This window comes from Hoplias malabaricus, chromosome 4 (genome assembly GCF_029633855.1).
Source record: "Hoplias malabaricus isolate fHopMal1 chromosome 4, fHopMal1.hap1, whole genome shotgun sequence".
NCBI classification, from domain to species: domain Eukaryota; kingdom Metazoa; phylum Chordata; class Actinopteri; order Characiformes; family Erythrinidae; genus Hoplias; species Hoplias malabaricus.
Window position 1 is genome coordinate 57,436,657 of NC_089803.1, and position 28,000 is coordinate 57,464,656.

Below are 28,000 nucleotides of genomic sequence, written 5' to 3' on the forward strand. Positions count from 1 at the left end.
CACATAGCTAATGCTGTCATTAACGGACTTCCAATGGTGGCGCCCTATTCTGACCTACTGTTTAGTAGGTGGTGTTCTGTTTGGGACGCAGCCAGAGATTCTGCGTTCAGTTACTGGGAAGGAGGGAGGGAGGAAAGGCATATTTACACTTTATTTTTTCTCCAATACATTTTAATGACTTTATAAAATGTGGAGAATTACTTATGATTAGCTGATTTTTTCAACAAAGTTGAGGTTTTCACTAGTTGAGGTATTTTTACACTGGTATGATTAAGTGTATTCCAGCCACTTCAGTAGTTCCCTCTGAAGTGGACTACACAGGGAATTTGGATGTTCCACATTTTGTGTTCACACTTCAGCTCCATGTTTCTGAGATGCAGTACAGTTTACCGGTTCACTAATGCAAATAATAAAGTAATGGTCATTAATTCTACTATTATTATTGAAACTCAATATCTGCATGTAATATGCCATTATATTTCCCTTTGAAAATTAATATTTCTTCCATGAATTGCACCACATATTCCATATTGAAACAAAATATATATTAATAAAATGTATTTCTTTAAAAATTCATAAACCTGATTGAGTATTTATTGCTTTAAAACAAGTAAAATAAAAGGGTGGAAGCAATGACATGACACCAGTGAAAATCTGAGAAACAATTTCAACTTTATTCAGCGAATCCAAGTCTTTAACCAGAAAGGCCTCTGTTGGTAACAATTTTCTGTGCTGAAACAGTTCCTAAAAAAATAAACCTGTTTCAGCCATCATCACAAATAGCAGAACAAGCTGTATGTGTTGACAGTGCCCTGTTGTTTTATGCAAGTCCACTTCACAGCACTGATTACTCTGACCAATTTACGCTATCACATAGTATTTCTGCTAACCCACTGGCCAACTTATCAGAGTAAAAAGCAGATGAACACTGAGCCTACACGGCCTTAACTCCAGAGGCCAGTTGATCAGAATAAGCTGATCTAATTTTAACTTGTGGAGTGGATGAGAACCCTAAACTGTCCAAAGAAATATGCTATATTTCAGGATTTAGCATCAAATCCAAACTGGCCCTGAGGTCACCTTTAAACACAAAGTTAAACAAGTAGACTCAAAAATGTTCTAGCACAGTCTGTAGCACAAAGCAACAAAACACAGAACAAAATTGTATTGAGATTTTTTTGTGATTCAACAGTTTTTGGCAAATTGACAGCATATAGGTTACAAACACCTTTCAGTTTAATCAGTGGTGTGCTGCTAAAACAAACAAAAACAAACAAACCCCAACCTTAACCACTTTTAAAATCACCGGCCAGTGATGTCGTTCACAGCCAAAAAAAAGATATGCATGGATTAATATAATGCATGCATTTATAAATGAAATTTATTTAGTAGTACTCACACACCCATAGTTTTAATGTAGGCTTAAATACTAGGTTACTAAAATGGGATTCAGTCACAGTTCTGCTCTACAAATGGGCTATTAAAACTTAATCCTCTTTTAAAAAATCAAGTTTAGGTGAAAAACTCCAAAGAACAAGCCTATCTTTCAGTGGGAAAAAATGCAGTTACTGTTACACAACAATAATAAGAGACCCCAAAAAAATGAAAAAACTTCCCTGAATTATAATGTAAAGTGCCCAAAATGCTTTTTAAATTGTCTAAATCCTTACTGCTGCCCTGTGTAACCCTCAGCCTTAAGTTGGTAATACTGGAGTAACAAAGCGATGAGATTAACAATATTGATGGCTTATTGATTCAAAACTCCTGCAACAATTAAATGTTAAATTTCAGATTATATTAACCCAGTGTTTACAAATAACAGCTGCCACAGTAAGGCTTTTTAAAAAGGACAGCTATACACAAGTTTAGGTGAGGTGTACAAACTGATTGCACCAGGCAAATTACATAAAATTATTAATTTATACTTGTATTCTTCTTAGATCTTTGGTTGAACATGTGTGTGTATATATATATATATATATAATTTATTTTTATTTTATTTATTTTTTTTTTTTTACAGAGAACAATCTGTGCCTCACAAACAAAACAAAAAGAATAAACCTGACAAACAAGCTGTAGGACGCCTACGTTAAGATGCTATTACAGCAGATGACCAAAAGGTGTCCCCACATCACCACAATTTTTGTTTCATTGGACACTGCAGCACAGACTATTATGCAGTACCCATCAGAAAGTCATCATTCAGTACTAGCAGGAAACATAAAATATTTATACATTAAAAAAAAAAATTCAACCACTGATACACAAGTATCATTTAACAAAATTTTAACATGGTGTAAATGTTAACCTTTACAATGAAACATAGCTCAAAGAAGTTTGCCCTTAAGACATTTTCTGCATAGACAAATTACAGTAAGTTTTAACATAAACAGAAAAGCAGTTTCCACCTCCAGAGAAAAACTCACATATATCATATGATCTGTCTGTTCAGAGTTGGAAATCAGTGCTTGCAATGATGCTTTATATCAAAAACAGCAAGCACATGCACATAATTAAACAGACAGCACTTCAACAGCTGCAGATTAAACGTGGACCTAGCCTAATAGCATAGTGGCCCCAACACATTTCCTCAGTCTACACCTTCAACAGAGGAGGCAGAGACACAGACCCTCCAGCAAAAAAAATACACTTTATCTTCTCTCCCTTTAAAGCCTTTGTAGAGTTACATCAATTACCTCCCTCCCTCCCTCCCTCAAGCCAGTGCCCAACAACACTGGCTTTGTTCCTGACGCTTTTAGGCTCTGATCACGAGAGGATATTTAACTTAACGTCCCACAGTGGAAGCAGTCTGTCATTTGTTTAAAAGAGATGCCAAGAGAAGTCCAGCCTTGTAGATAGCAAAGGTCAGCTCAAACACTAGCTAATTTAATTTGCTCCCATTTTACTGTCTGTCTGTTTTTGTCTAAAGTATTTCTACTTCCTCTAAACCAGCACGTCAACTTCCTGCAAACATTTCTGTTCCAGTTACAACGTGCCTTTCATGTTCCCACTTAATTCTCTCTCTGAGGATTTAAATAAAGCCCCAGAGTCAAAATTCTAATCAACATACTCTCACGCTTTCTGATACTTTTCAAGTTCTTACGCAAAACATTTAGTTTTGGTAGCCATTTCAGGCCTATATTAACATGCCTGACTGGGCATTTGCTTACACATTCTGCCTTCTTTCTTTATCTCTTTCCAGAGAATCACTTATCTACATATCTTTCTGAATCTTTGAAATTTTCAACAGACAAACAGTTTGCTCTGTTATGCGGAATAATACAGCCAAACACACCAACACTAAATCTGTTAGTGTCGCTAGTAGTACGTTCTGATGTAGAACCAGCTTCTCTGAATCTAAAACTACATAAAACATTTTAAACGTCAGCTTTCACCAACAGGTAAAGCCTTATTCCACCAACACAATCGGTCATAGCCCTGCCTATCATGCATCAAAGGTCATACTTTCTCTACTCTTTGGTACAAAAGAACTAGTAATGAACTGTTGTTGTCAATCACTGCTGACATCTCCAATCATTCGGTCATCATTAAGGATTGTTGCTATGCCTCTTCACAATAAAATAAGACTATTTAAAAAACAAAACAAAACAAACAAACAAAAAATCTTCACCCACATAAATTAAAAACAATAAACAAAAGTATGTACAAACCATAGTATCCACCAATTAAATAAAAGTATCGGACATATCAGATTCTCAGGCTTGAATTCACAAGATTAAGAGGTAAATAATCTTTTAATATAAAAAAAAAAGAAGAAAAGAAATATGGAGAGCACGTGAGAGCTGGGAATATGGCACGAAGGGTGTATTCTGGGAAAGTAAGCAGAATCCTGTGTGCTCTCTGAAGGTCAGAGTTTTTAGGAGAGGTTTGCCACCTCCTGCTTCTAGAGGGAGTATTCCTGGAGATCTCTAAAGCAGTTCTCACGCTTTTTGCCCTCTCTGTGAGATGTTGCTAGTCAGGGCTACTGACTGCTCGAATCGCCGCCTCCAGTTTTTCTCTATAGATATTGTAGCGGGTGGTTATTACACGGACCTGATCCTGCTCCTCTTTATCAAGGATCCGAAGAAAGTTGTGCAACTCTGGAATGGAGAATGCTTCCCACTGGAAATGACAGAACAGGGGTTAGATCAGTGTTCCACACAACAGCCCATATATTAGATGCATCGTACTTTGCATTTTGATCAAATCTAAATACAGGTCCAATAGGAATCGTTCTTTTAGACTTACCATGACCTCGCCTGTTTGCTGCTCCCGTAGCACGAAGCTGAGTGTGTCTGTGTTGGGCCCTGCCAGGAGACGTAGGAGCAGAGGGTGCTCTCCTTCTGCAAGCTTACAGATACACACTGCAAGTATAGACAAAATCACAATCACTGAATGAGATCAAGCCTGAAAATGGACAGCACATTCACACTGAAAAACTGGCTAGAAAAACTGGTGACATACGATTTTAAAAAAATCGTTACGAAAGTAAACTTGTTAAACCTGATAGGGTGACTGTAACCAGGAAAAAAAAAGCTCACAACAAGCCATAGCAACACTGGACATGGGAATATGCTTCTATTCTTATCACATCATTACAAAACTTCATTAGAAATTCAGCCAAATACTTGTGTAACATCTTGACTCACACTGCCTTACAATGACTCGGGAATGAGCTTCCAAAGTACCTTTGTTTTTATACGGCACTGGCTCACTTTATTCAATATGTCTGGATTATTAAAGAAACTGAGGTGTGCCAGTGGCTGTTTAAACAAAATGCAGGGCAGCAATGGAAAAGTTCTTAACACCTTCATACCAATAAATTTAACACATTTGACAAAAAAGTTAATATTAAAAATAGTTTATCCATGATATCTGGATGGCTCATTGTTATTCAGTAATTACTTGATATTTTTATTACCCAGTGTTTCTTATTTAGCAAATTCTAGGAGACTTATGCAAGTTAACGGTGTAACAATTTTAATTTTAATACAATGTGAACTGGATCAGCAATTCATACTTTTGTTTGCACAAAATGCAGCAAGTGCAAGACTCTTACAAAGCACCACATTTCATACATTCTCAAAAGCACAATCAATTTACTGTGCATCTTTTCATGAATTTGCTGAGCTTTTTTTCTTGAATTTACTCTCTAAACATAGCTGCAAAAACAAAAAAAAAATATTCTAAGAGGAGTTTGCCACCACAGATGTATAGAAAGTCATGTTTGATTAATCTAAATCATGTAAGTTTTTTTTTCATTTTCTAGGTTATACCAATCTGTGTAATACAGAAATTGAATTGTAGTGAACTGAAATAGTGGTTTAGTGTGTCGCACTATAGTAAAAATGAACAACAAAAACTCCAGCAGCACTGCTGTGTCTTATCAACTCACCAAAGCAACACACAGTAACACACAACCATCACGTCAGTAAAATTGCAGTAATTCAAACTATTACTTGCAGTAATTGCTGAAATATAGAGTGCCCCTGTATAGTCAGTGGAGCTGAGAGAATTAACAGTGAGTGTAGAAACAAGTATGTAGTTACAAATTGTTGATAATCCTTAAAAGCTTAAATCAGTTGGTCTCAGTATAATTTCTATCTATAGCATATGAAGCGTACAGCCAGTCCCTATAAAAAATAATTCTGTCTCCGTTCCTGTACTTCCTGTAAAAAAAAAAAAAAAAGGCCCCATTGCATTAAAATAGGTCCAAGAGAAGCCAGTGTGTAGCTGTTTATTCACACAGATTAAGCTGAAAAAGGTTGGAATATTCCTCTAATAGGTTAAAGGCACAAGGAGTTGCTGTTGTGCATCCAGCAGAATGCTTTGACTATGTTATGATATTAAATAATTTACCAGTTCCTATGCTGTGGGAACAAACGAGCACTCTCTATGCTCTCTAATGAGCTCTGAAGCAGGACTTCATAAAGCATTTAAAAGTCATCATTCTCTACAAAGCTGCTCAGGAGGTCTAGACAGGCCATTTAATTAGGAGAGCTCAAAGGCCCCCTCCAACATTACATTTAACAATGGGTGGAGCACACATTTCCTTGGGGAACTGAATGTGTGTTTTCAACATACTATACCCCATGCTCTTTTGCTCCAGTCACAACACAGTGGGGAGTTTACCAAGCAGCAAAGCTTCACTACATACCTGTCTCAGTGGGAGAGAAATTTCTGAGACCTCCAGACAGCAAAGTTGGTACATTCTCCCAATGTCTGGCAACACTCTGCAGGTTTTAGCACCCCATTCACTCATCTAAATGTGTTCAGGTCATAATCTCTCCACTTGCATTGAGGCACTATGACAAACTAAATCTGCACATTTCCATCTACAGTAGACCTCTAAATTAATAACAGACTAAAATATTTTATTTTTGTGAATCATAAATGAGGCATGTACACATTCTGTTTTATAAAATATATAAATAAGCTCCAGGCCTTTGTGTCAAGAACATTACCTCTTGAACACTTTTTATATATGACACCTTATATTAAATTTACCAACTTAAACATTGTTAAGAAAACTTAAAAAACAAAGGTAGAATATAATAACAACTACTGTAGATGTCAAGATTTAACAATTGATATAAACACAAACGTTGGTTCAGACTGAGTTCTATGCAATTAGCTCAGAGCTGGAAGGGCAGGAACTTAATTGTTGGGACATATGTGCTGTCTGGCACTAATCTGAGTCTGTGATGACAATGGAACCTCGAGCAGCCAAAGATCTGAGTCACTTTTGAGGGATGATAGCTGGTTTAGCCCCTGATGGAGGAGGAAAAGTGTTCCAAAATAGATTTAAAAGAGATAAATAGAGAAGGGCAGAGCTTTATAAATCAAAACAGGCTCTGTGTGGTACTGCTTTTGCATAGAGTTTCCTATTTGAAATCTGTGCTTGTGGGTAAAGAGACTGGCATCAGCCAATGCACCAGCTGTCAACAGGCTGGCATGGATAACAGCTGGTCAGCTTGTGTTAATGTGTGTATGCAATGGCATGGGATATTTTTGGCTCAAAAGTGAGGAGTGGCATATGTAGTAGTAGTGCTATCCAGAAGAGCAGTGAGTCCATAAATACATACGCTTCAAACACACATGCACAAGATTTATCTATGCTATGCCTGTCATCCTGGTAGCCACATTTACTGCAGCATCTGGACCATGTACACCAACTACCATACATTCTAGAGCTGCAGCAGGTAGCCCCCAAAAAAAATAAACGTGGACTGTGTTAATTCTGTAAAAAGCCATTTACGTTTTAAATAATAAATAACTCTCGTATGATGCAGATTTTCATGGCAGTCCTCAAAGTCCTCCACTACCAGTCCATAAGTGCTACCAGGTAGCATAAACCAAAATTTTGATAGCTACAACAAAATGGGACTTTCACAGAATTTGGTATACACACTCACCATGGTCTTCGCAGCGAAATCGTTTGTAGAGGGCAAACTTGGCTGGGTTGTCTGCCACAGTGAACTTGCTCAGCAAAGCCTCAATCACCTGCTGCACTGTGTTGGAGCTGCTGATGTGCAAAGTGTTGACATATCCATGTGGCAAATAAAAGGCTTCCTGGCCTTTTACCCTTCCGCCTCCTCCACCAGTCACAGTGATGGGCCTCCGCAGCTCCAGCTGCACCTTTATGAAGCCTGTGTACAGGCCATCAGGATTCTAACATTACAGAGAATAAGTAATCAGTTTCATAAGGTACAATATGATGCTTTAATAAAGACTGCATAACAAACAGAACAGCATATTGTTATTAAAATGAATCATAGGGACATTCAGTTTGCATAAACCATATAAGCAGATGGTAGAAAACATTTAATAGCAGAGAAATACCAAGTTATGATAGAAAACATATGGAAATAAAGGCATAGCACCATGTTGATTATTTATTTATCTTTAAAAATGACATTTGATGAATGGAAAATAGTTTTATGTGAACAATAAATGTATAGGCCAGAAATTGTTACATTAATAAAGTAATAAAACATAAATCATTAATCACTAAGGGATATTAAGATAATGAGATCATCAGGAAATCAGGATATTTTCCACTGTCATAAACAGCAAAGTACTGATGAAAATAAATGATGTAACTCAGTGGGAGGGAATAATAGTCAGAACAGAAATACTTGGCACCAGATCAGGACACCAAAAACAGAAAACCCATTTTACCCTGTATTTCAGTTGATACCAGGATGGCTTTTTTTTTGCATATTCTTTTTGATTAATACGAACCCTTCCTGCCTAGTTCTTATACTTAAAAAAAAAAAAAAATATATATATATATATATATATATATATATATATATATATATATATATATATATATATATATATATATTTATACACACACATACACACACAAATATATAAACCCCCCCCACACACACACAAAAAAAGAAGAAGTTAAAGCTTTTTCTACCACATTTTGCAATACAACAAACACATTAATGCAACAATGTAAAGTAATATAATGTATTTTCATGGCCTTTATGGAAGTATTGTATGGTGAGTAGAAAGATAAGTGAAAGAGCAAAAGAGTTGGATTTGCCAGAGCAGGGCCATGTGTCCAGATGGACCTCAGATTGGTGGCAACACAATCTCTCTAAGCTTGTTAGTCCAAATGTCAGTGGCGAGTGTAGAGTAGGCCAAAGGGAAGACACAGAGGGAATTATAGGACAGCAAGCAAGCCTAGTATTCAAAGATATGCTTACTGAAACATAAGAATGCCACTGTAATACAGACCTAGATTTTAAATGTTTTAGCTGAGAGTTCTAACACCTCTTCACCCTCTATCACTATTATATACAGCAGTATTGTTCGGATTATTTTGGAAATTATTCATGCAATCAGAGTTTTTAAGGAGAATAGCTGACAGTGCCCCATCACAAAAACTCTTGCACTTATAACGTTATAATATTAACGGATGGCAATGACATCTAAATTAAATTTGTTTTTAATCCATTTCTTAAGTAAATTCGGTAATCATGATGATTCTAGTTTGCTATATTGATATCTGTGTTTGATGGGATATTCAAACTTAAAAACACAAGCTGTTTTTCAATACAAAATACTGCACTGTTCCTAAGTCAAGTAGAAACTTATGACTGCCTCTGGCTAAAAGAAACAAAGAACAAAGACCCATCTGACAGAAATGTCTAGGCTATACTCTAGAAAATAAGATAGAGGAAGCCTTGAACCAAGCTCCAAACTTGCTGATTTGATCATTTATGATTACAATTTTTTTATGTTCAGCAAAATATTATCTATATATTTCTTAAATTCTGTGCACATTGGATCATATATAACAGAAACTACATTCAACGCAGAACAATTCATAGCTCAGTCACACAGGGCCTGCTCCATGATAACAGCCCTCATCTACACGTGAAATAGGCAACCCAAACAAAAGCAGCTCATCTGACATCACAGGCCTTATCATCATGTCACAAAAGGGTTAAGGTTGAATGGAGTCCCAAGGCTGCATGAGTAATGTTTCTGTGATGGGAATGACAGTCATCAACACAAGACAAAAGGTAGGCTACACACACACAATTCTTACACAATGAACAGCATGAATACAGTCACTGTGACAATAAAAATTCGTAAGACTGGGGAAAGAAAAAAAAAGAGGAAGAATTCTTACTAGTGTTGCACCGATACTGATACTGACACTTAAACACAGTATCAGCTACAGAGAGCACCGATATCATAGGTGTGTTTGAAATGACCCACTACTCACTATTCCCTACATGTAGTACACAGGGCACTTTTTTCGGGACACACCCTATGAAGTAGATACTGATGCGCATGCACGCCGCTAGATGCGGCTCGAATTTAAGTCAGAGCAGATTGTAAACAGACTGGGTATTTCATACTACACAATAAATAAATAAATACAGACTTACAAGTCTCTGTGGTTATTGTTTGCATTTTTGTTTGTATAGATTCACAAAGAAAAAAGCTAAATGTAAAAATGGGTTGTGGATGTGAAAACTCGGTCAGCGCGGTCTCTACACACTGCAGCGGGAGCTGGAAATTATGAGAATAGCACATAGTTGCGGCTACGCTCCACCTTAAATGGGTCGGAAACTGCGCTAGCAATAGTGTTGTGTCATTTAAGGCGGAATGGAAAATTAGAATACAGTTGGAATAAATGTTTGTTCCTGTATGTTCTCCTACAGGTAATACTCATTCGGGGACATGTGCATCCAACACTAAGTAATATATTGTATTATTTCATAGTTTTACCGTATAATCTGTCCTCCGCGGTAGAGCTCCACTGCACGTGCCTGTGTTTACTTTCTGTGTTCTGTTCTCACTGGCCGTTTAAGGGACTTGTTCAGCCTCGAGTTGGTGGACAGCTTACACTACGCGACTATGTCCAAAGTCGCGTCGAAAAAAAAACAAACCTTTGACAGGCTGTGACTTGTCTGATATTTGATTTCGAGGCAAAAATATTTAGAATCGGGCTAAAAGTCGTGTAATGTAAAACCAGCTTAATGTATGCCAAAGAACACTGGCTTGAGTTAAGCAATCACAAAAAACCACGCTAACACAGGTCAGCAGCAGTGCTTAAAGTGCATTTCATGACAAATATCCTCATAACAGTGTAAAAATCTGTTCAGTCAGGCTAGACTAAGACTTCCTATTTGTACTTGTTACTGCATTGTGGCGATATTTATTTTTTCATAGCAGTGAAAATTTTTAATGTGCAGTTAATGAAACGTAAGCGTTTATTCAAGCTTATTATATCTTATTAGCGATACAGAACACTGCTTTAACAAAATGAAATCTGTAAGTATGGCAATATAAATATCTGGATTTATAGACACCCATCTAGTAATTAAGATAGATAGATTTGGTATCGGTACTCTGTATCAGCAGATACTTGAACATGAAATATCTGTATCGGAAGGGAGTGGTATTGGTGCATCCCTAATTCTTACCAGAGTCATTTTAAGGTGGTCTCGTGTGACAGCATTGTAGAGCTCAACTTTGCGTCTGATCTCCTCAAAACTGAGATGAGAGCGCAGTTCTCTGTCCTTCTCCACATCCTGTACAACAGAGAGAAAATGAAAGTCAGCATAGAGATAATATACATATATGAATTGACAAAAAAGCCCTGGGGGAAATTCTGGACAGTGTACTGGAGGGCAGAATGCCACATCAGAACATCTGTATAACAAACCTAGTGAGAAAGCTTTCAGTATACAAATGCCCACTGCACATTACTGTGCTAGGCATGCAGCATTACTCTAAGCAAAGATAATCAAAAAAAAAGTTGGGTCACAAAGCTCCTATTAAATTGTAGAGACGCCTGTTTTAGAAGGTTACTACCACTGACATCCAGTAGTAAAGAGCACCCCCTCAGTGTATGTTTTTTTGTTGTTTTTTGTTTGTTTGTTTGTTTGTTTATGTTAAACGTGTTTTTAGTTCATTTTCATTCCAATTGCTCATATTAAACAATAAACAAACAGTAAAAATATTCTAACCACTTTTTCCTGATTTAGCTGTCAGCAGCCTTATGTGCACTTACATGGTCATAAGACAGCAAAGAGGAGCCAGTCTGCTTTCATGAGTGCTCCTGCTCAAAACAAAGCTCAAAAGCCTACAGCAGAGCGGAGCAGTGGAGGCATGGAGTCCCATATAAGGCAAGGCTCCACTCTCAGACCCAAATGCCAACACATCAACAGAGGACCGTCCTAGTGTATGGAGTGCAGGCTAAATGCCACACCAGTGTTAGAGGGGAGTTCTGTTTCAAACCCGATGTAATCCCCCCTCCTGCGAGGACCAAAAGTCCCTACATGCAGCAGAGGTTTGGCAGAAACAACAGGTGGCTTCAGTTTTTTAAATGTTGTTATGGAGTGTGAGAGTTCATGACTGAGAATTGAAAGGTAATCCCCCCCTTGCGGTCTACGCATATCTGCTTAGTCCAACCCATAAATACACCCAGTTAGGGTGTAACACTGGAGTCCACAATAGGATTAGGTCTGCTGCAGTCTAACTGCTTCTCAGCTGGGAAAGCTTTAGCTGTTTGCTGGAATGGCCTGAGCCTGACCTCACCTGTTAAGTGGGTGAATCAGAGTTGGATTTGCCAAGCAACAAGTGCCATTCAAGTGTAACACTAAGGTGTTATAAGAACAAGTGCAACACTACCCATACCATGATATGTTTAAAGACATTGCACATTCATCTTCCAACGCATACATTCAGTACTGTGTACCATGTGGGTTCTGCTCTGTCCTGTCTATTGTCCCGTGTCTTCTCTTCCACTGTGTCCACTCACAACAAAAAACACTGTCCTGTTCCAGGGACAGTGCACAGAAGACCCCAGTGGAAAACACTGACTCTTATAAAGAATTTTTAGATGTTGAACTATTCATTCATTGTCTTTAAAGTCTTATCCAATTCAGGGACGCAGTGGGTCCAGATCCTACCTGGAATCACTGGGTTCAAGGCGGGAACACACCCTGGAGGGGGCGCCAGTGCTTCGCAGGGTGAGACACACTCACACTTACAGACACATTTGAGTCGCCAATCTCCCTACCAACGTGTGTTTTTGGACTGTGGGAAGGAAACCAGAGCACCCAAAGGAAACCCACATGGACACGGGGAGAACACACCAAACTCCTCACAGACAGTCACCTGGAGTGGGACTTGAACCCACAACCCCAGGATCCTGGAGCTGTGTCACACTGTGCCGCCAGATGCTTCCTATTAAATTAAGATCCTTGAAATATTCACACTTTATTCTATGAAGTTTCTAACTAAGGCCCACCGAGTCAGACACTGATAATTCACACATGCAGGTACGCGCTCATGATGTTTTTCCATGTACATTCCCATGAGCCAGACTTTGTCAGAGTTGGATTGTGAGAGAGGAAACGGGAGTAAAGGGTAAAGTGCACCACCCCAGGTTGAAAACTCAAAGAACACCTACTCCAAGGACTTTAAATGCTGTGAATCTGAAATTATTAAGGCCCTGCTGTTGTTTAATTTCTGGCCTAGTGCATGCATTTTCATGATGTCGTATAATCATGCTATATAATCACATTGCAGCTCACTGGAATTTCTGCAAACAACAATTTACAATGCACATAGTCAGAATATTAACTATGGTTTTTTCTCATACATAAAACCGAGCTTCAATAACTTATACTAACAACTTCCACACATTTAAAAAAGCATAAGAAAGACGATTTTGAATGGCAAGATTTTATAATGAAGGGTCTACTGCATCACACAAACTTACCATTAACTACACCGCATACTTTCTGTTGAGGTGAAAACTACAGTTCCTACTGAACCCTTGTCTGCTATTCACCAAGTTCAACAAAGGATGCTTAGAGGTATGTAAACAAGAATCCAAGGCCTTTTTCTGTGAGAAGTGAGTTGCATATGTGGACTGTCAGTCACACTATTATCATACGTGCTGTGTAAAACTTTACCAGCAACACAGAGAACCATTATGTTGATCTGGTGAGTTTTATGATGTGGGCACCGCCTGCTCTCTGAGGGAAGCTCATTGCTTGGGCTGCTTTGTAAATGCTACTGATGTAAACTGTCTTGTGGCCACATGATTAACTGCGAGACATAGAGTCGCCATCAACAACTCATTTGTGTACCTTGCTCAAACCCATCAAAGAGTAAATGTAACCACCCGCTAATTGGCTGATAAGACAGTTAATGAATTTCATATAACGTGCACTGTATTGGAGAGAATTGCTAACTACTATGACTTTAGGATACACACTAGTTATAATAGTTACAATGAAAAAAAAAACACATTGGCCTAATTTTAAATCCTACAGTGAGGTACAAAATTCAAGAACAAAATACTTTGGTGTATACTGTGGGGCTTTCTGAATCATAATAATCAAAACAATGAAATGAAGGTAAAATTCAGCAAAGAATCCTAAATAAGAAATATCATTAAAGGGGCTTACACCACTAACAAATTCAAAGGCATTTTTTCATCAATTTGCCAGTTCACAAATGTAGGATTTTCACAAATTATACTTAAACAGGCACAGAGTGTAGAAAATAGAAGATACATGTAGAAAAAACAGGGTTAATATACGCCATTGCACAGCAGAGCATGACAAAGGCAAAACAAACACATTCTCGATGAGGTAATGGCACAGAAAAAGCAGTCCAACCTCCCACGCTTAGAAAGACTGTATCCTCCCTCTCGAACACCCTAAGCACAAGCTGAAAGAGAATCCCTCAGTAGGTGAAGAAGCAGATAAATGGGTAGGTGTCCCTGAGATCCATCTGTCACCAATAAACCTCCCTATTTATCCCCAACAAGGCAAATTACTTTAAGAAGGATGAAATCATTAGATTGAGCCTACAGTCAGCTACACTCAGAAAAGAGGTCCTGAAGTATTCTTGATTGGTGAGAAAGTGAGAACAGCCAATGACTTAAAAGATCTAGGAGGTGCTTTTGTGACTAGGTACATTTATTTGAACACAAAAGTCCCAGTGTTGACCCTAAACTTATTTATAATTGTGATCTGACTTCAATGGAACAGGATGTGTAATGTGTGGCCAGACAGGTTTTTTGAACACTCCCATTTGATTCATAGTGATAAAAACATCTGATGTCATCTCACCAACTAGCAAACGGTTCAAAACAAAGTATGCACTTGAGCAAGATAATAAAAGAAATAATACAAAGCAGTGAGAATGTAACACAGCATTGTACTTTCAACGTCAGACAATTGATAATCAGAAAAGAAAATAATCAGACAAAAATGGTTTCTAAAAGTGTTCCTGGCTTGGATCAGCATGTTTCCTTATACAGAATTATTTAATTATCTGAAAGTTCTTTAAACTTTATGCTTTGTAAATCGATGAGCATAAAACCTTTTTATAGAGTGCAGCTGCTCCCTTTCACAAGACTACCACAGAATGCTCCTTAAACTACCAAGGAAGTAAGTCTGACGTGAATACTCTGCTTCCATGCAGCACAAGTGGCTCTCTCCACACTCCTCTTTCCTGTCCAGCAAGCTCAGGAAGTCCACAACCACCCCACCTTTCCTCTCAAACAAATTCTTTTGGTAATTATGTTTTTTCATTATCAGCTGTACATTCAGTGAGGAGCATGTGCCCTTCAAACTAAAGCTAGCTTAATATGTTGGCTGCTGTCGGTCTCTTGCTAGGAAATGTGGCAGCTGATTGGACCAAGAAAGAAGAGCCATTTGACAGTACTAACCAGCCAAACATGACGTCCTGTTTGCCTGGGGAAGAATGGATAGCCACTAGGTCTGTGCAGGTTCCTGTATTTCTGGATTTTTCTGAGAATGACTTGAGAGTTTATGTAGAATAGCATTATAAAGAAAAAGAGAAAAGAAGAATGGAAACCAATGTTTGAAGAAAGAACAACTACCAGCAGACCTGCTGAAAAATATTTGTCACACAACACACAAAAATGAGTAATGCAACAGAACACAAAAATAAACAGCTCTGGAACCTCATCTGGCCTGGCTAAAAAGTGAGAAGAGACCCCTATGATGATGTGGACAAAGATGAGACTTGAGCGATTTCAAGAATATAATCAGTAGTTACTGTCATAAACTAGGTCAGTCCAAGATTGTATCTCCCTCTGTGTTTATGAAATCTAAGATGTATGACAAAATAAGTAAATGAGTGGATGAGAAAAGTACTTCTAAACTTGACCTTTGACCTAAAGTTTTGGTTTTTCCTGTTGTAAATGGGGGTGGCACGGGGGCACACAGCTCCAGGGACCTGGAGGTTGTGGGTTCGACTGCCACTCTGGGTGACTGCCTGTGAGGAGTTTGGTGGGTTCTCCCTGTGTCCTCCAGTTTCCTCCCAGTCCAAAAACACATGTTGGTAGGTGGATTGGTGACCATAGGTGTGAGTGTGTGAGTGTGTGTGTGTTGCCCTGTGAAGGACTGGCGCCCCCTCCAGTGTGTATTCCCGCTTTGCGCCCAATGATTCCAGGTAGGCTCTGGACCCACTGCGACCCTGAACTGGATAAGCGGTTAAAGATAATGAATGAAGTAAATGGAGTAGTACTGAAAATTTGAACTGGTTAGGTGAGTTAACTGATGACTCAATTCAGCAATGATCAATGTTTCCTAAGGCTGGAGATGAAAAACATTCTTAACAATATACATTCATTTAGTTTAAAACAAGCTTAGTCTACACTAAACCGAAAATATCTAGCCTGTGTCCTTCAAACACCTACTGTCACTTAAAGCTATAAAGTACTTGTGAAAACTTGTTTTTCAGGATAGTTAGGCAGATTTTTTCATTATGCATTTAAAATACTGTCATTCTGGAACCATTTAAGAATTATCCACAACCTTACAATGTATGACTGTCACGTTAAAGAGTTTTACTGCAGTGAGTATAATACATCAGCGTATACCTCCACAGTTTCTATATCTTCTGATAACTTAGTTTATGCCAGGACAGCACTATAGCAGTGCTTACACAAACTAGACCCAGACCCTGGGTGTGTAAAGTAACTGAACCATTAAAAAACACAATTCCAGATTTTGATCCCCTGAACATTTGAAATGCCCAGAGGACTGGCCAACAAAAGCGCAGACTTCCTCATGATGACTTTCATAAGTAGTCAACATAGGAAAACCAGAACTGGCAAGCCTGTTACAGACATTTCCCTTGAACAAGGGCACACAACTAAGGTAAACATATCAGGAGAAAACAACTTAAGTGAAGGGCATTCTCAAATTGATATGGTCACACCAACTTAAGTAGCAGCAATGGAAACTGTGTCAAAAGTTATTTTTATTTTGAATAAATATAAAATGAAAATTCAATGTAGTTAACAGAAAGAGAAAAAGCATGGCCCTAAAACATTTTGATAACATGAGTATAAAGGACGAGCCAGCTATAAGAGGGTGTGCTCTAGGCTTAAATCACCAGTAAGGAACTCAATATGCAAGAGTTTTCATTACTCTAGTGGGAGATAAAACTAAACAATAAAGGAACTGAAACCTTCCCAGGCAAAAAGTTCTCCCTCTTTAAAAGAAGAACTGAATTTAATCCCTCTGTTGGTTCACACAGCAGATATGATGCTCAATGAAGCACCATGACTCACCAGAACATCTTAATCAAATAACAAAAAATGTGTGACATATCCAATGGGAAGTGTGAGTCTCAGCTCCAATAGAGTACAATGGAACTGACACCCACTAACCCAACATCTGCTAGCCTAAATCTTTTTAGAAATGTTTAGGTCTAATTTTCATAATTGGATTACATTCTTGCTGGCCCCTTTTTAAAATATTTGAACATCAGAATTTGATACACAAATTCAATATATATTATAAATTTACAGGATTTAATAGATATTTTTCTAAGTGTTCTTACCAATTGCTATACACATCCCCTACAGCAAACTGATGCGACATGATTCTCATTAGATTAAAGTATATGAATTAATAAATACATAAATAATTTAACATTTTAACAATAAACTTAATCAATACATTACAAAACGGAAATGTGATATGTATTTTTCGTATTTGTTTCTTCTTGAAGGCCTATATATTGAGTAAGAATAAAAAACAATAATTCACAAGACCATGAGGTAATTTAAAAGACGAATGCCAACCAGATCAAGTGCAAGTCTGGAACAAAATACAAAGCTCTCGCCATTTATCATTAACAGGTTGTCCCTTCTGGTGATTGCATGAAAATGATTAACCCAGAGAGAAACCTTTTATCCTTGGACTCAACTGGAGAATGGCAGTACTCTCACTGTTCCTAAAACTCTTACAAAATGTAAGTGCTAAAGATGGTTCTTAAAACACAGCAAATGACGTGACTCACTAAGTGTTAGCTGCTGAGAACCTTCTTAATTCTGAGCCAGAACACCACAGTACGTCTGTCGTACATTATATCTATGTGAGTTATAACTGAGGAGATAAGAAGAATGAGAGAGACCTTTGTTCACTTGGATATTTAAGCCAGTAAGCAACTCACATCTACTGCGATATTGAGCCATGAGGTCACTCACTGAGCGAACTGTTGGTTTGGAGAAAGATTTCAAAGCCCAAGGCTGAATGAAAAAGGCTGAGATCAGATGAGACATGCACCAGGTGCTGCAGCCCCATAACATAACCCAGGCACTCCTCACTCACTGGAGATATCCTGTTTCAAGGTTACATTTAGCAAACTGTCCACACCATCATGTGTTCATCGGATCACAAAGGGAGCCTAAGGTCAATGGAAAAAATTAAAGTTCATAGAAGCTAAGATGCATTTGAGCACACTTTTATATCAGAAGTATGGTGGTCAATTCACACTACAAGTTTCAAATGAATATTTTTTTTTTATATAAATTAAGGTATTCATGTAATACAAACATTGTACATCATTTTGAACAAAGTAGTCCTGTCTACTATGTAGAGATGTCACGAGAACCAATACTTTGGTACCAAGTCAATACCAAAATTCGAAAAACAATATGGTTCTTGTTTCCTGTGTTACTGGAGGTACTGAATGCTTCACAGATCTCCCAGATCACACAAGGTCACAATAATAAGCGAGCACTGATATCATAGGCGTATTGGAAATGTCCCACTACTCACTATTCCCTACAGGTAGTACACAGGGCAGTTGTCATGACAGCACATGAAGCAGAAACTGACGCGCATGTGCGCCGCTACATGCAGCTCAAATTTACAAAGGAAGATTATAAACAGACTGGGTATTTCACACTACATGACTGTTTTTGCCAATTTTTTACAGAGACTGGAAATATATCACACGATACACGACTCTGGATAACATACTACAAAACCCCAAACTCCCCAATCAAACATGCAACTTGCATTTCCTTAGAGACACCGATAAATATGGACCTACAATTTGCTTACTAGCGTAGGGAGCAAGGCTGGTCTGGAACTAGTGTTTCCAACCGTCCCGTAAAATATGGAATCGTCCTGTATTTGGATTCATTTTGTTTCGTATTTTTGAGGTCACACTGTTATGGCATTGGTTTTAGACAGAGACACGCAACTCTCTCTCAGCCAGAGCAAGGGGCAGATACTCCACAGCTTCTAAACAGAGAACATGCTTCTCATTTGTCATCACCTTTATTTAGCCGATCAGCAGCCAATGTAGTCACAGTCCCTCCTACAGGGGGTTGTTTTGCTGCGGCGGTGAGAGCAGCAGGACAGTGCTGAAAAACTGTGAATTTAAAGCTCTGCGTTTAGGTTGAACTTATTTTAAAAAATGGGGACATTTTTATTTTTCTATGAAATTTTTCTGTTACCAGTCATCTTTCCAAATATACTGTTGTGTTTGTATTGGTCTCTTTGACCTCTACATTAAAAAAATAAAAGGGAAATTATAATCATGTTCTTTCTCCCTGTTGTACTGAAAATGTATCGTACTGTGGAGCAAAAACAGCAATATGTATTGTATTGTGAAATGTGTGTATCGCTGCACCCCTTGTATGGAAATATTTAGTGTTTGAGTCTGATGATCAAACAAAATGTTGCATCATGAAGCCTGGAGAGCCTAAAAGCGACACACACACACACACAAAGCATAACAGCCTTTACCTTAGGCTGTTTCCTTCAAAACGAGACCGATTTGTTAATAAATCCTCATGATTGTGTAATGGGAACTTGCAAAAAGTTTACAAAATGTACAACAAATTCAGAAAACAATTAAAATATGATCCCGGTGCAGCTTGGGCTCTCAGTGTCCTAATAACACGTCAATCAAATCTGTAGACCAATCAGGGGCCAGGTTATGGCGATGGCAACCAAGGAGGAAGGACAAACAGGCCCATTATTCAGCAGAGCGCATTCAGAAAGTGCGAAAGTCAACTCAAACGGATTTATTTGGTAGCCACAAGCTCAACAAACAATAAAAAGACAATGAATATGTTTTTAAAGCTTAGATTTCTTTCTCTAGGTGCCTTCCCCCACTGAGACAATATAAATACAGGAGGAGTCTGAGAGAGGTTGCCCTACTCTACAGCCAATCAGAGTGAAGCTTCCAACTTCCAACATGTCTGGCATTTAAAGGGGTTAGGAACCACAGTAAACAAAACTAATGGGAAAAAAATCTATTTATTAACTAAATTGCACCTTTTTACAGAAAAGACTTTTTAAATAAAAGCCTTTACGTTGACATGCATTTGTTTCATTGGTTTATTTTTTGGCGTGGTAACAAATTTTTTATGGTATTGGTACCAACTTTGGTATTGTGACATACCTACTACTATGTAAACATGTCAAGAAGCCATATTGCAATAAAAGTATGCAATAATACAACAAAAAAAATATTCAGAATATATTGTGAAGCTTTATTTTATTTTCCAAACTCGTGCATTCATAATTACTGGAGCTGAACACTTGAATGGAGCCACAACCAGCCCTTACAGATGTGATTTGCAACAGCAGCAGAATCAGATACTGTCAGGAGCAGCAAGTGTTCTGTCAGATTAGAAGGCCTGGACAAAGCTCACCCATGACTGGGTGTTTCCATGCAACTCGTACAGCCAAAGCTTATTTAGATTTTTGCAAAAACCAGGAAATGATAAGGCCAAACAAAGACTGAAGCCAAAATCATATCCAAGCACAACGACAAGCCATAAAATGTGAAAACCTGCCTCAGGAAAAAAATGTTTAAATAGCCCAAACTATGAGCAAAGGTACAATAAAGTGAAGAAAAAAATAATACACTTAAAAAAAAATTAAATGACACACAGCCGGTGCAATGAGATAATCTAGCTCACAGTGAAGTTTAAGCTGGTACCATTTCAGCAGTTATCTTTGCTTTTCTCCTTCACCAACTTCAAAGGCCTATCGAGAAACAGTCGACAAGCTCTGCACGTTTCATTTGATAGCAGTAATTAGAGCTCTGCTTTGAAAACTGCGTCCAGATGCTACACAAGGCTCTGCAGCTCAATGCATCACCACCACAGTGCCATCTCTGCCTGAGGAGTCTGGCTCAGGCTATGTTTGGGGCCACTGCAAGAATAGGGTGGGCCAACAGATGTCTAGTTCGCTGTTTTACATTACATTTTCTACAAATTATGCCAATACATCAAAAACTAAAACTGACCAAAATTACATGTCCTTAAAATTAGTGGTTCATAGCTCTAAACAGTTTTTTAATTAAAGGAACACTATGCAATATTTATATCTTAAAAATTACAGCTTCAGTATTGTTGAAATTGATAGTCTGGGCTTCAGCACTGCAGAAACTGCACTGTGTAACTTTTGGGAAGGGTAGGAAACCAACCAGCCTCTCTCCCCCTCCCTGTTAACTGCAGTACTGTGCTGGAAAATGATTTACACTAAGGGTAGCCCCAAGATCAAAAACAGCAAATTCCCTTCAATGCTTGGAAGGACCTATTGTTTCCATCAAGTAACATTTCAAGAGAGATACATGCCAGCAATGAAAGCACACTAAATTCATGTAACTATATACACCTTGCTCAAACTTGGCCCATTACACACCTCATCTTGTCCATGATTCAAAAGGCTGCTTTAGAGGTTACTTACAGCTAACTCTGCCTTCTCTTGACCAATGGTGAACCTCAGATGAAAACAAATCCAAATAGAATAAATCCAAAAAAGCAATTATAAACACAAATCCTCTGCAAAACAAAAGGGCTCTTTGTATGACAGCGCACGAATACAATTTCAATTGGCTTATAAAAGACCTTCCAATGCAATATATGCTGTTTAACAAAACTGCAAAACAGAAAACAATAAGGAAAAAAATGTGGATTCAATCACAAGGGCAACATTACATCAAGCTGAGGTTAGTGTGCTTAGGGCTAGCTTTGTGTACCAACCAAAGACCGCTGTAAATGTAAACATAAAAACGCTTCAGGGCTTTCTCTCCAAACAGCTTCCACCATGTGACTTCCAGCTTTTTTCAGCTTCACTTTGTACACCATGATGTAGTCAGTAGACAAATCAAATGTTTAACAAAATGTCCTATATTGCCAAGTAGCATTAATTAGACTTTTAAACAGTCAAGATCTCTGGTAAAAACCGCTCATAAATTTCACAAGCTTGTGCAAATGTCTTTTTCAGCCACATATCTTTTTGTTCATATGGGTTTATATTGGGTATAAACCAGTATAAAGTTTAAAACATCTATAGTAAAAGGAATAAACCACAGCAACTACTTGCAACTTGCAAAGTTAAAGCACAAATGTGTTTACCTTTTAATAAAATGATTTATCTTCTGTGAATAACACCATAAAAAAGTATGCCCAAGTTTTTAATACAGCAGCTTTTGGGTGCCACATTTAAGTTACATGTAACAGACTAGTGGAGCAGACAGTACAGGATATACCTGGAAAACCCTTCAGAAACTGCTACACAATGGATCAGAAAATATTCAAAGGGGGCAGGACTGAAAGCAGGTGTCATAGGTGAAGACCTGTCCAATAGTGTGAAGAGAAGGTAAAGTAATTTTGTTTCAGCCAGATGACTTCAAATGGTCTCAGGAACAATGAGGTCATGCATGAAGCTTTCTGTACAGTAATCTCTCTCTTTCTCACACACACGCACACAGTGAGGCATTGACAAACAGTGGGAAAGAGCAACGTATCCAAGTACCATCTACCCACACTGGCAGAGAAGTGTTTGACGAAAGGCATTGAGTCAAATGTAGGCAGGTCTTAACAATGCTGCTGTTATACCCACTGCTGGCAGCTGTTAGAATGGGCAACTGCATATATATTAGCCATGTTCAAGTTTGGAAGAGGTGATGATTTAATTTTATCGCAGTCAGACTACAGCACAGACATGGGCTGTGAAGCAGAGATAGCTATTTCTTTCTATCAGGCTGTTTGGCCTTATCTAGTGTTGCACTGTATACTGAAAGTTAAAATCTACAATATTGTGACTAATTACATATTCAAATTTTCAATGCTTTTTCATCCTTTATTTACAGGCTTTACTACAAGCTACAAACTACAAGTTTGGTCAAATATCTCACTGAGCATCTTCCGTTCAAAATATGCGATTTATTTGTTCAACAAGTGGAAGGTTTTTAAATTGACCTCAAAGTCAAAATTTTAATATCATGATAACCCTAGCTTTGACCTCACTCGTTTGTGCAATAAAATGTCTCCCTGGAAATGCCAGTAAGTGCATGTTATCTACAGAAAATACAACAAAACAGACACTTTCTATTTGACTGAAAAGTTAAATAATGTGACCCTTCCTTTCTGTAGCAGGAAGAAGAAAAGTGTTGATTTTGCATCATCTGCTCTCACTGCTGTTAATGGAAAGTGGCTGCAGCTGTTGATTTTGGAGATTACAGAAAAAGCAGCACAATGCTGTTTGTGCAAAAAAGGTGCGTCTCAGCTTCTATACAATTTCCCTGAAATATAGATCACATACAGATCACATATAGATCACATGCAGCACAATAATCTGTACAGTTTTCACTGTAACCAAGCAAATGAATCACACCCTCTATGACATTCAGGACAGACTGTGTCCTATTGCAGGGCATGAGGGAGCGTGGGCCATCCCTTCATTACCCGGTTGCTTGGAAAGCATGCCACTGCAGCTGTTTCCAGGGGTCATCCCATCTGTGGCTTCTATTTAAAAACCACAACACTGAGGTGACAAAACAGATTCAATACAGGACATATTTATTGCATTTAACAGAAAAAAAAAACAGTCCACCAAGTCACACAATGACCATTAAAGAACATAAGGCTACTGGAGATTTATGAGTTAAGGTAAAACACAATTCTGTTGTTACAGATATTATACAGGGACAGATTGGTTAAAGTCAAAATGTCTTGTTTACAAAAACTGTTTCCAATTACATTGTATAAAATGTAATAAAAACAAAAATTTGTGATTTGTTGATTCTCTTGAAAATTGATTTAATTGAAAAAAGTACAATGAAAAAAAATATTCCAATGTTATCACTGAAAACGTGTTCTTTAAATATAAACGAAATTTGAAATTGATGCTTGTAACATACTCCAAACATGTTAACACTGTCCAAGTAAGAAAAGGCTGGATATGAATGTTGAATGAGTGTGACCTTTAAGCCCTCAGATGGCACCATATAAGAAACTGTCATGCTACAGTGATAAATATGGCCATGTGGCTTGGGGAAATAAATAAATAAATAAAAACAGAGTCTACCACTGCATCAAGAAAAGCAAATTGAAACTCAATTACGCAAGGAGAAATCAATACATTAATTCTGTGGATATGCTCTGGGCCCAAGCTCATCTCAAATGCTCCATAAGACAGTAGAAACACGTGCTGTGTTCCATGTTTTGGCATGCTGTCATAATAAAAATGAAAGTTGCCTTTTCCATGCTAACGCTGAACGGGACAATCCAGACTGTCATCAGTTATATGAGCAAATTTATCATTCTCATGGTACAGGGGTGCAACAGTGACTTCATCATGAGTGATCCGCATGTGAGAAATTTCCATTGATGTGGAGGCAAACATTGTTTTTAGAAAGATGCTGCCACCAAGATGACATTTTTTCTGCGAAATCTACTTTTTTCAGAAAGACAATGCCATATTTTGTACATGCTGCAACAACATGGCCTCGTAGACATATAGTGCATGTGGTTAATTTTTGTTTTCACTGCATTTTATAAAATGTCCCAACTTCTCTGGAAATGTTGTTGTATCGTGTATTGTAAAATGTAACAGGAATGCAACAATTTGTCAATTTTGAGTCAGTGCCATAATGATTATTTTCAGGTATATTTTTGCTAAAACCATAACACAAATTCTGTCTACCTGGATTAGTACTGTGGAGAATGTTTTTCCTAAAGGATTAATAAAGGATTATTAAATGTTATTTAATAAAGTACAGTCATTTAAAAGTGTTAAGCATTTCATACTTATGAAATACATTATTGAGAAAGAAACTGCTGTTGTGGGTGTGACAGGTCTGAAATATCTACAAACAAAAGGCTGCATGTGTTAGCTTGATGGACTCGTGCCCTGTCCATAGTGTGTTAATGCCTTGCACCTAGTAAGTCCGGGTTGACTGCAGACCCACTGTGACCCTGAACATGATGAAGCGGTAAAAATTAATCAATTAATTAATTAATTAACAAAAAATGCTTAAAATATATATATATATAATAATAAACTATTTATTAACATAACACACATTTTAATTAAAACGTTTTAAACTACTGTGTGGTCTGCATGTTGCTTGACATATGATGAATTAGTATCAAGAGACAAACTGGGGAGAAGGGGGCAGGGAAAAAAAACAGGAAGTAAGCTGTGGTAATCCTGATGCTGGTGGAGTTGAAGTAAATCTTTTTAAACTGGACATCCACAGCCCTAACCATACAAGGCAGGTAAGACACACAAAGAAATTTAAGTCCACATTACAATGCATTTAATATTGCTGCCTAATATTTGCCAGGAATTACCTGTTTTGTGAACTTGGTAATACTTATATTCCAGAGGACAAAAAATGCCAAAGGCTCTCTGTCCAGGTGAAATGTTTTCATAAAAATTTGCTTAAAACATCCCCCTTAATCACCTTACAACATGGGTTGTTATACTGATCACTTAAGATAATGAAATCCAAGCATATACATAACCAACACACTAGAAGTATTAGAAAAACCCCTTCCTCACCAGGGGTAATTTCATAATCAGGGATCCTATCAGCTAGATAATTTAGGCAAAAGTTGAGGACTGGCCATTAAATATGTCAGTCAGGTTATTCTAGTACAACCAGTTTGACGTTAGGCTTAAGTTATCAGAACTTAAACAAGGCTAAGAGATCCTGCTTTTTCGAATGACAGAACATGTTAAGATGACTGTGGTGAGTTAAGGTTTTTTTTTTTTTTTTGGGGGGGGGGGTTAACTGAGACAACAAATAGATTCAAGCAAACAAATAAATAAATAAATAATCACATTGATTCCGAAGGCAAATACCAAAAAATTCTCAATCCTTAACAGCACACTATACAGCAACTATAGTAATATAAATATAACCAAATCATTCTGTAGAACAAAGTTTGCTACATCATTCTTGTTCATTACAAAAGCTTTCCATGACAACTTCACTGCACTTGCTGACATTTCTCACACAATAGGAGTAACTGATAAGTGTGGGGGTGAGCCTATGAATGCCTGCTAGACTACAACATCCTCAGAGCTCTCCTTGCACTCATACACACAAAAAATATGGAAAAAGCCTTATGGAGGCCATATTCAAATTACAGGAGGACAAACGCGCCACAGAATCCCACTAGAGTAATGGACATAGCATAAATCTGTCTGATGAATGCAATACAGTTGTCTTCTATGAAGGGAATGCTGACGTCAGCCAGTAACAATATGGGTTAGAGAGGGAAGAGGGGAGAGGGGAAAAAAATCTGGATCCACACAAATCATGCACATTCTGAAACAATCCTGTCTTGATGAGAAGAAACAGACCTACATTATCATAAAAGTTCAGGACCTGCAGACAAAGCTAATAAGCATTAACAAGATCAGAGGCCAGTGAAGGGCCTTTTCATGCAGGTCATGCAGTTTCACCTGCACTACTTCACAAAAAAACACATGCTTCCCCACCACTGCATGTAATATTCTCAACTCACTCAACATGCACAAGGCTTTGGGGGCAAAAAGAGTGTATGATACCAATATTCATCAATGGTTTCAAGCCCAACAGACACCCATTCTGACTGATCAAGGGTGATAACATCTTGTGTGGTCATGTTTTATAATAATCCATCAGAAGGTTTGATATAAGCCACTTTCTTTTTATTACATGATTACGGAATATGTTTATGGACAATAAAACACTGTTCTTCTATTTTATCATAGTCCCATGTGACTTATGATGAATTTATTATCATTGGAATATTTTATTTGAAACACATCCTTAGATTTAAGCTCAATCTATTTAAAAGATGTAAGATCTGGATATTAATGAATAAATACCTTCCACTGTGATAGAAACTTTTATACTTGGAACTATAGTTTGTAAACAATGCTGTCTACACAATGTGACACAGTTTTATTGATTGATTTTAATTTGGGCAATGTTTTTCCCCTTCAGTTGGAACTGATACGTTTGAACATGCTGCAACAGAGAGAGTCGAGCAGAGATGTAGAAATATGTTAGAGCTTACAGTAGTTTAGTCCTGTGTTGTCAAGTGTGTTTCAACCTACAAAGATTTTTGAGCGCAGGGAAGTCAACTAGAACAGACCTCATTTACCTACATGACAGTATTAAAGGCTGAACAAGGTAGAGTTATACACCTGTTGGTTAGTGATAATATAAAAATGAATTACATCGGTTTTGGAACATAAACAGACACAAATATCAAATAAATGGGTGTCGGTTGGAGACACTTAAATTAATTATTTGTGTAGCACATGGGCTCTAATGTAACGTGTAAAACTAGCAGCCTGAAGGACGCGGCGTGGGCCGATTTCAAACACAAAGAAAATAACATTAATATTAAAAACAATATGTAAAACGTCAAAAAATGTATTTTTGCCAAACCTTCTGCTCTGTGAGTTTTCCTGACGGTTTCTTGAAAAATGAAGTTCTAGCGGTGAAAAAGTACTCCTCGGAATCTTCTTCCAAACTACTGTAACCACTGCTCATGGTGCTCGTCCACGTCATTTGAAGAGGGAAAAACTCCAGTTCTCAAGCCGTGCCACATTAAAAAATGACTAAAACAGCACTTTAATCAAAAACAGTTTAGTTAAAATCCAAATGAAGGAGCAGAGCACTTTTAGCGACTGTTAAACTTGCGAGGCGGCGTCAGTTATTCGAAAAAATTAGCGACGCTAACTTTAACGTTAACAGTGAAAAACATTCGCTGCTATAAATATCTATAAATGTTCGAACAATTCTCTCCATTCAAAAAAAATACAGGCTATGTAAACATACAAGACAAAAAAATAATCATTTAATACAGTAAAACCGTCTTAAAACACGTTTCTAACCGGTCCACACTCAACGCTTTCCTAACTCC

General features: G+C 37.7%; 1 protein-coding gene across 1 annotated transcript; it reads right to left on the reverse strand.

The window, feature by feature from the left end:
- Positions 1 to 660: 660 nt before the first annotated feature.
- On the reverse strand, positions 661 to 28,000 carry rassf3 (Ras association domain family member 3). The gene is made up of 5 exons (XM_066669270.1): positions 27,523 to 28,000; positions 10,959 to 11,066; positions 7,416 to 7,671; positions 4,249 to 4,364; positions 661 to 4,122 (listed from the first exon to the last, which is right to left on the reverse strand). Exons 1-5 carry the CDS (start codon positions 27,643 to 27,645, stop codon positions 3,973 to 3,975), a joined length of 753 nt encoding a protein of 250 aa, XP_066525367.1. The 5' UTR covers positions 27,646 to 28,000; the 3' UTR covers positions 661 to 3,972.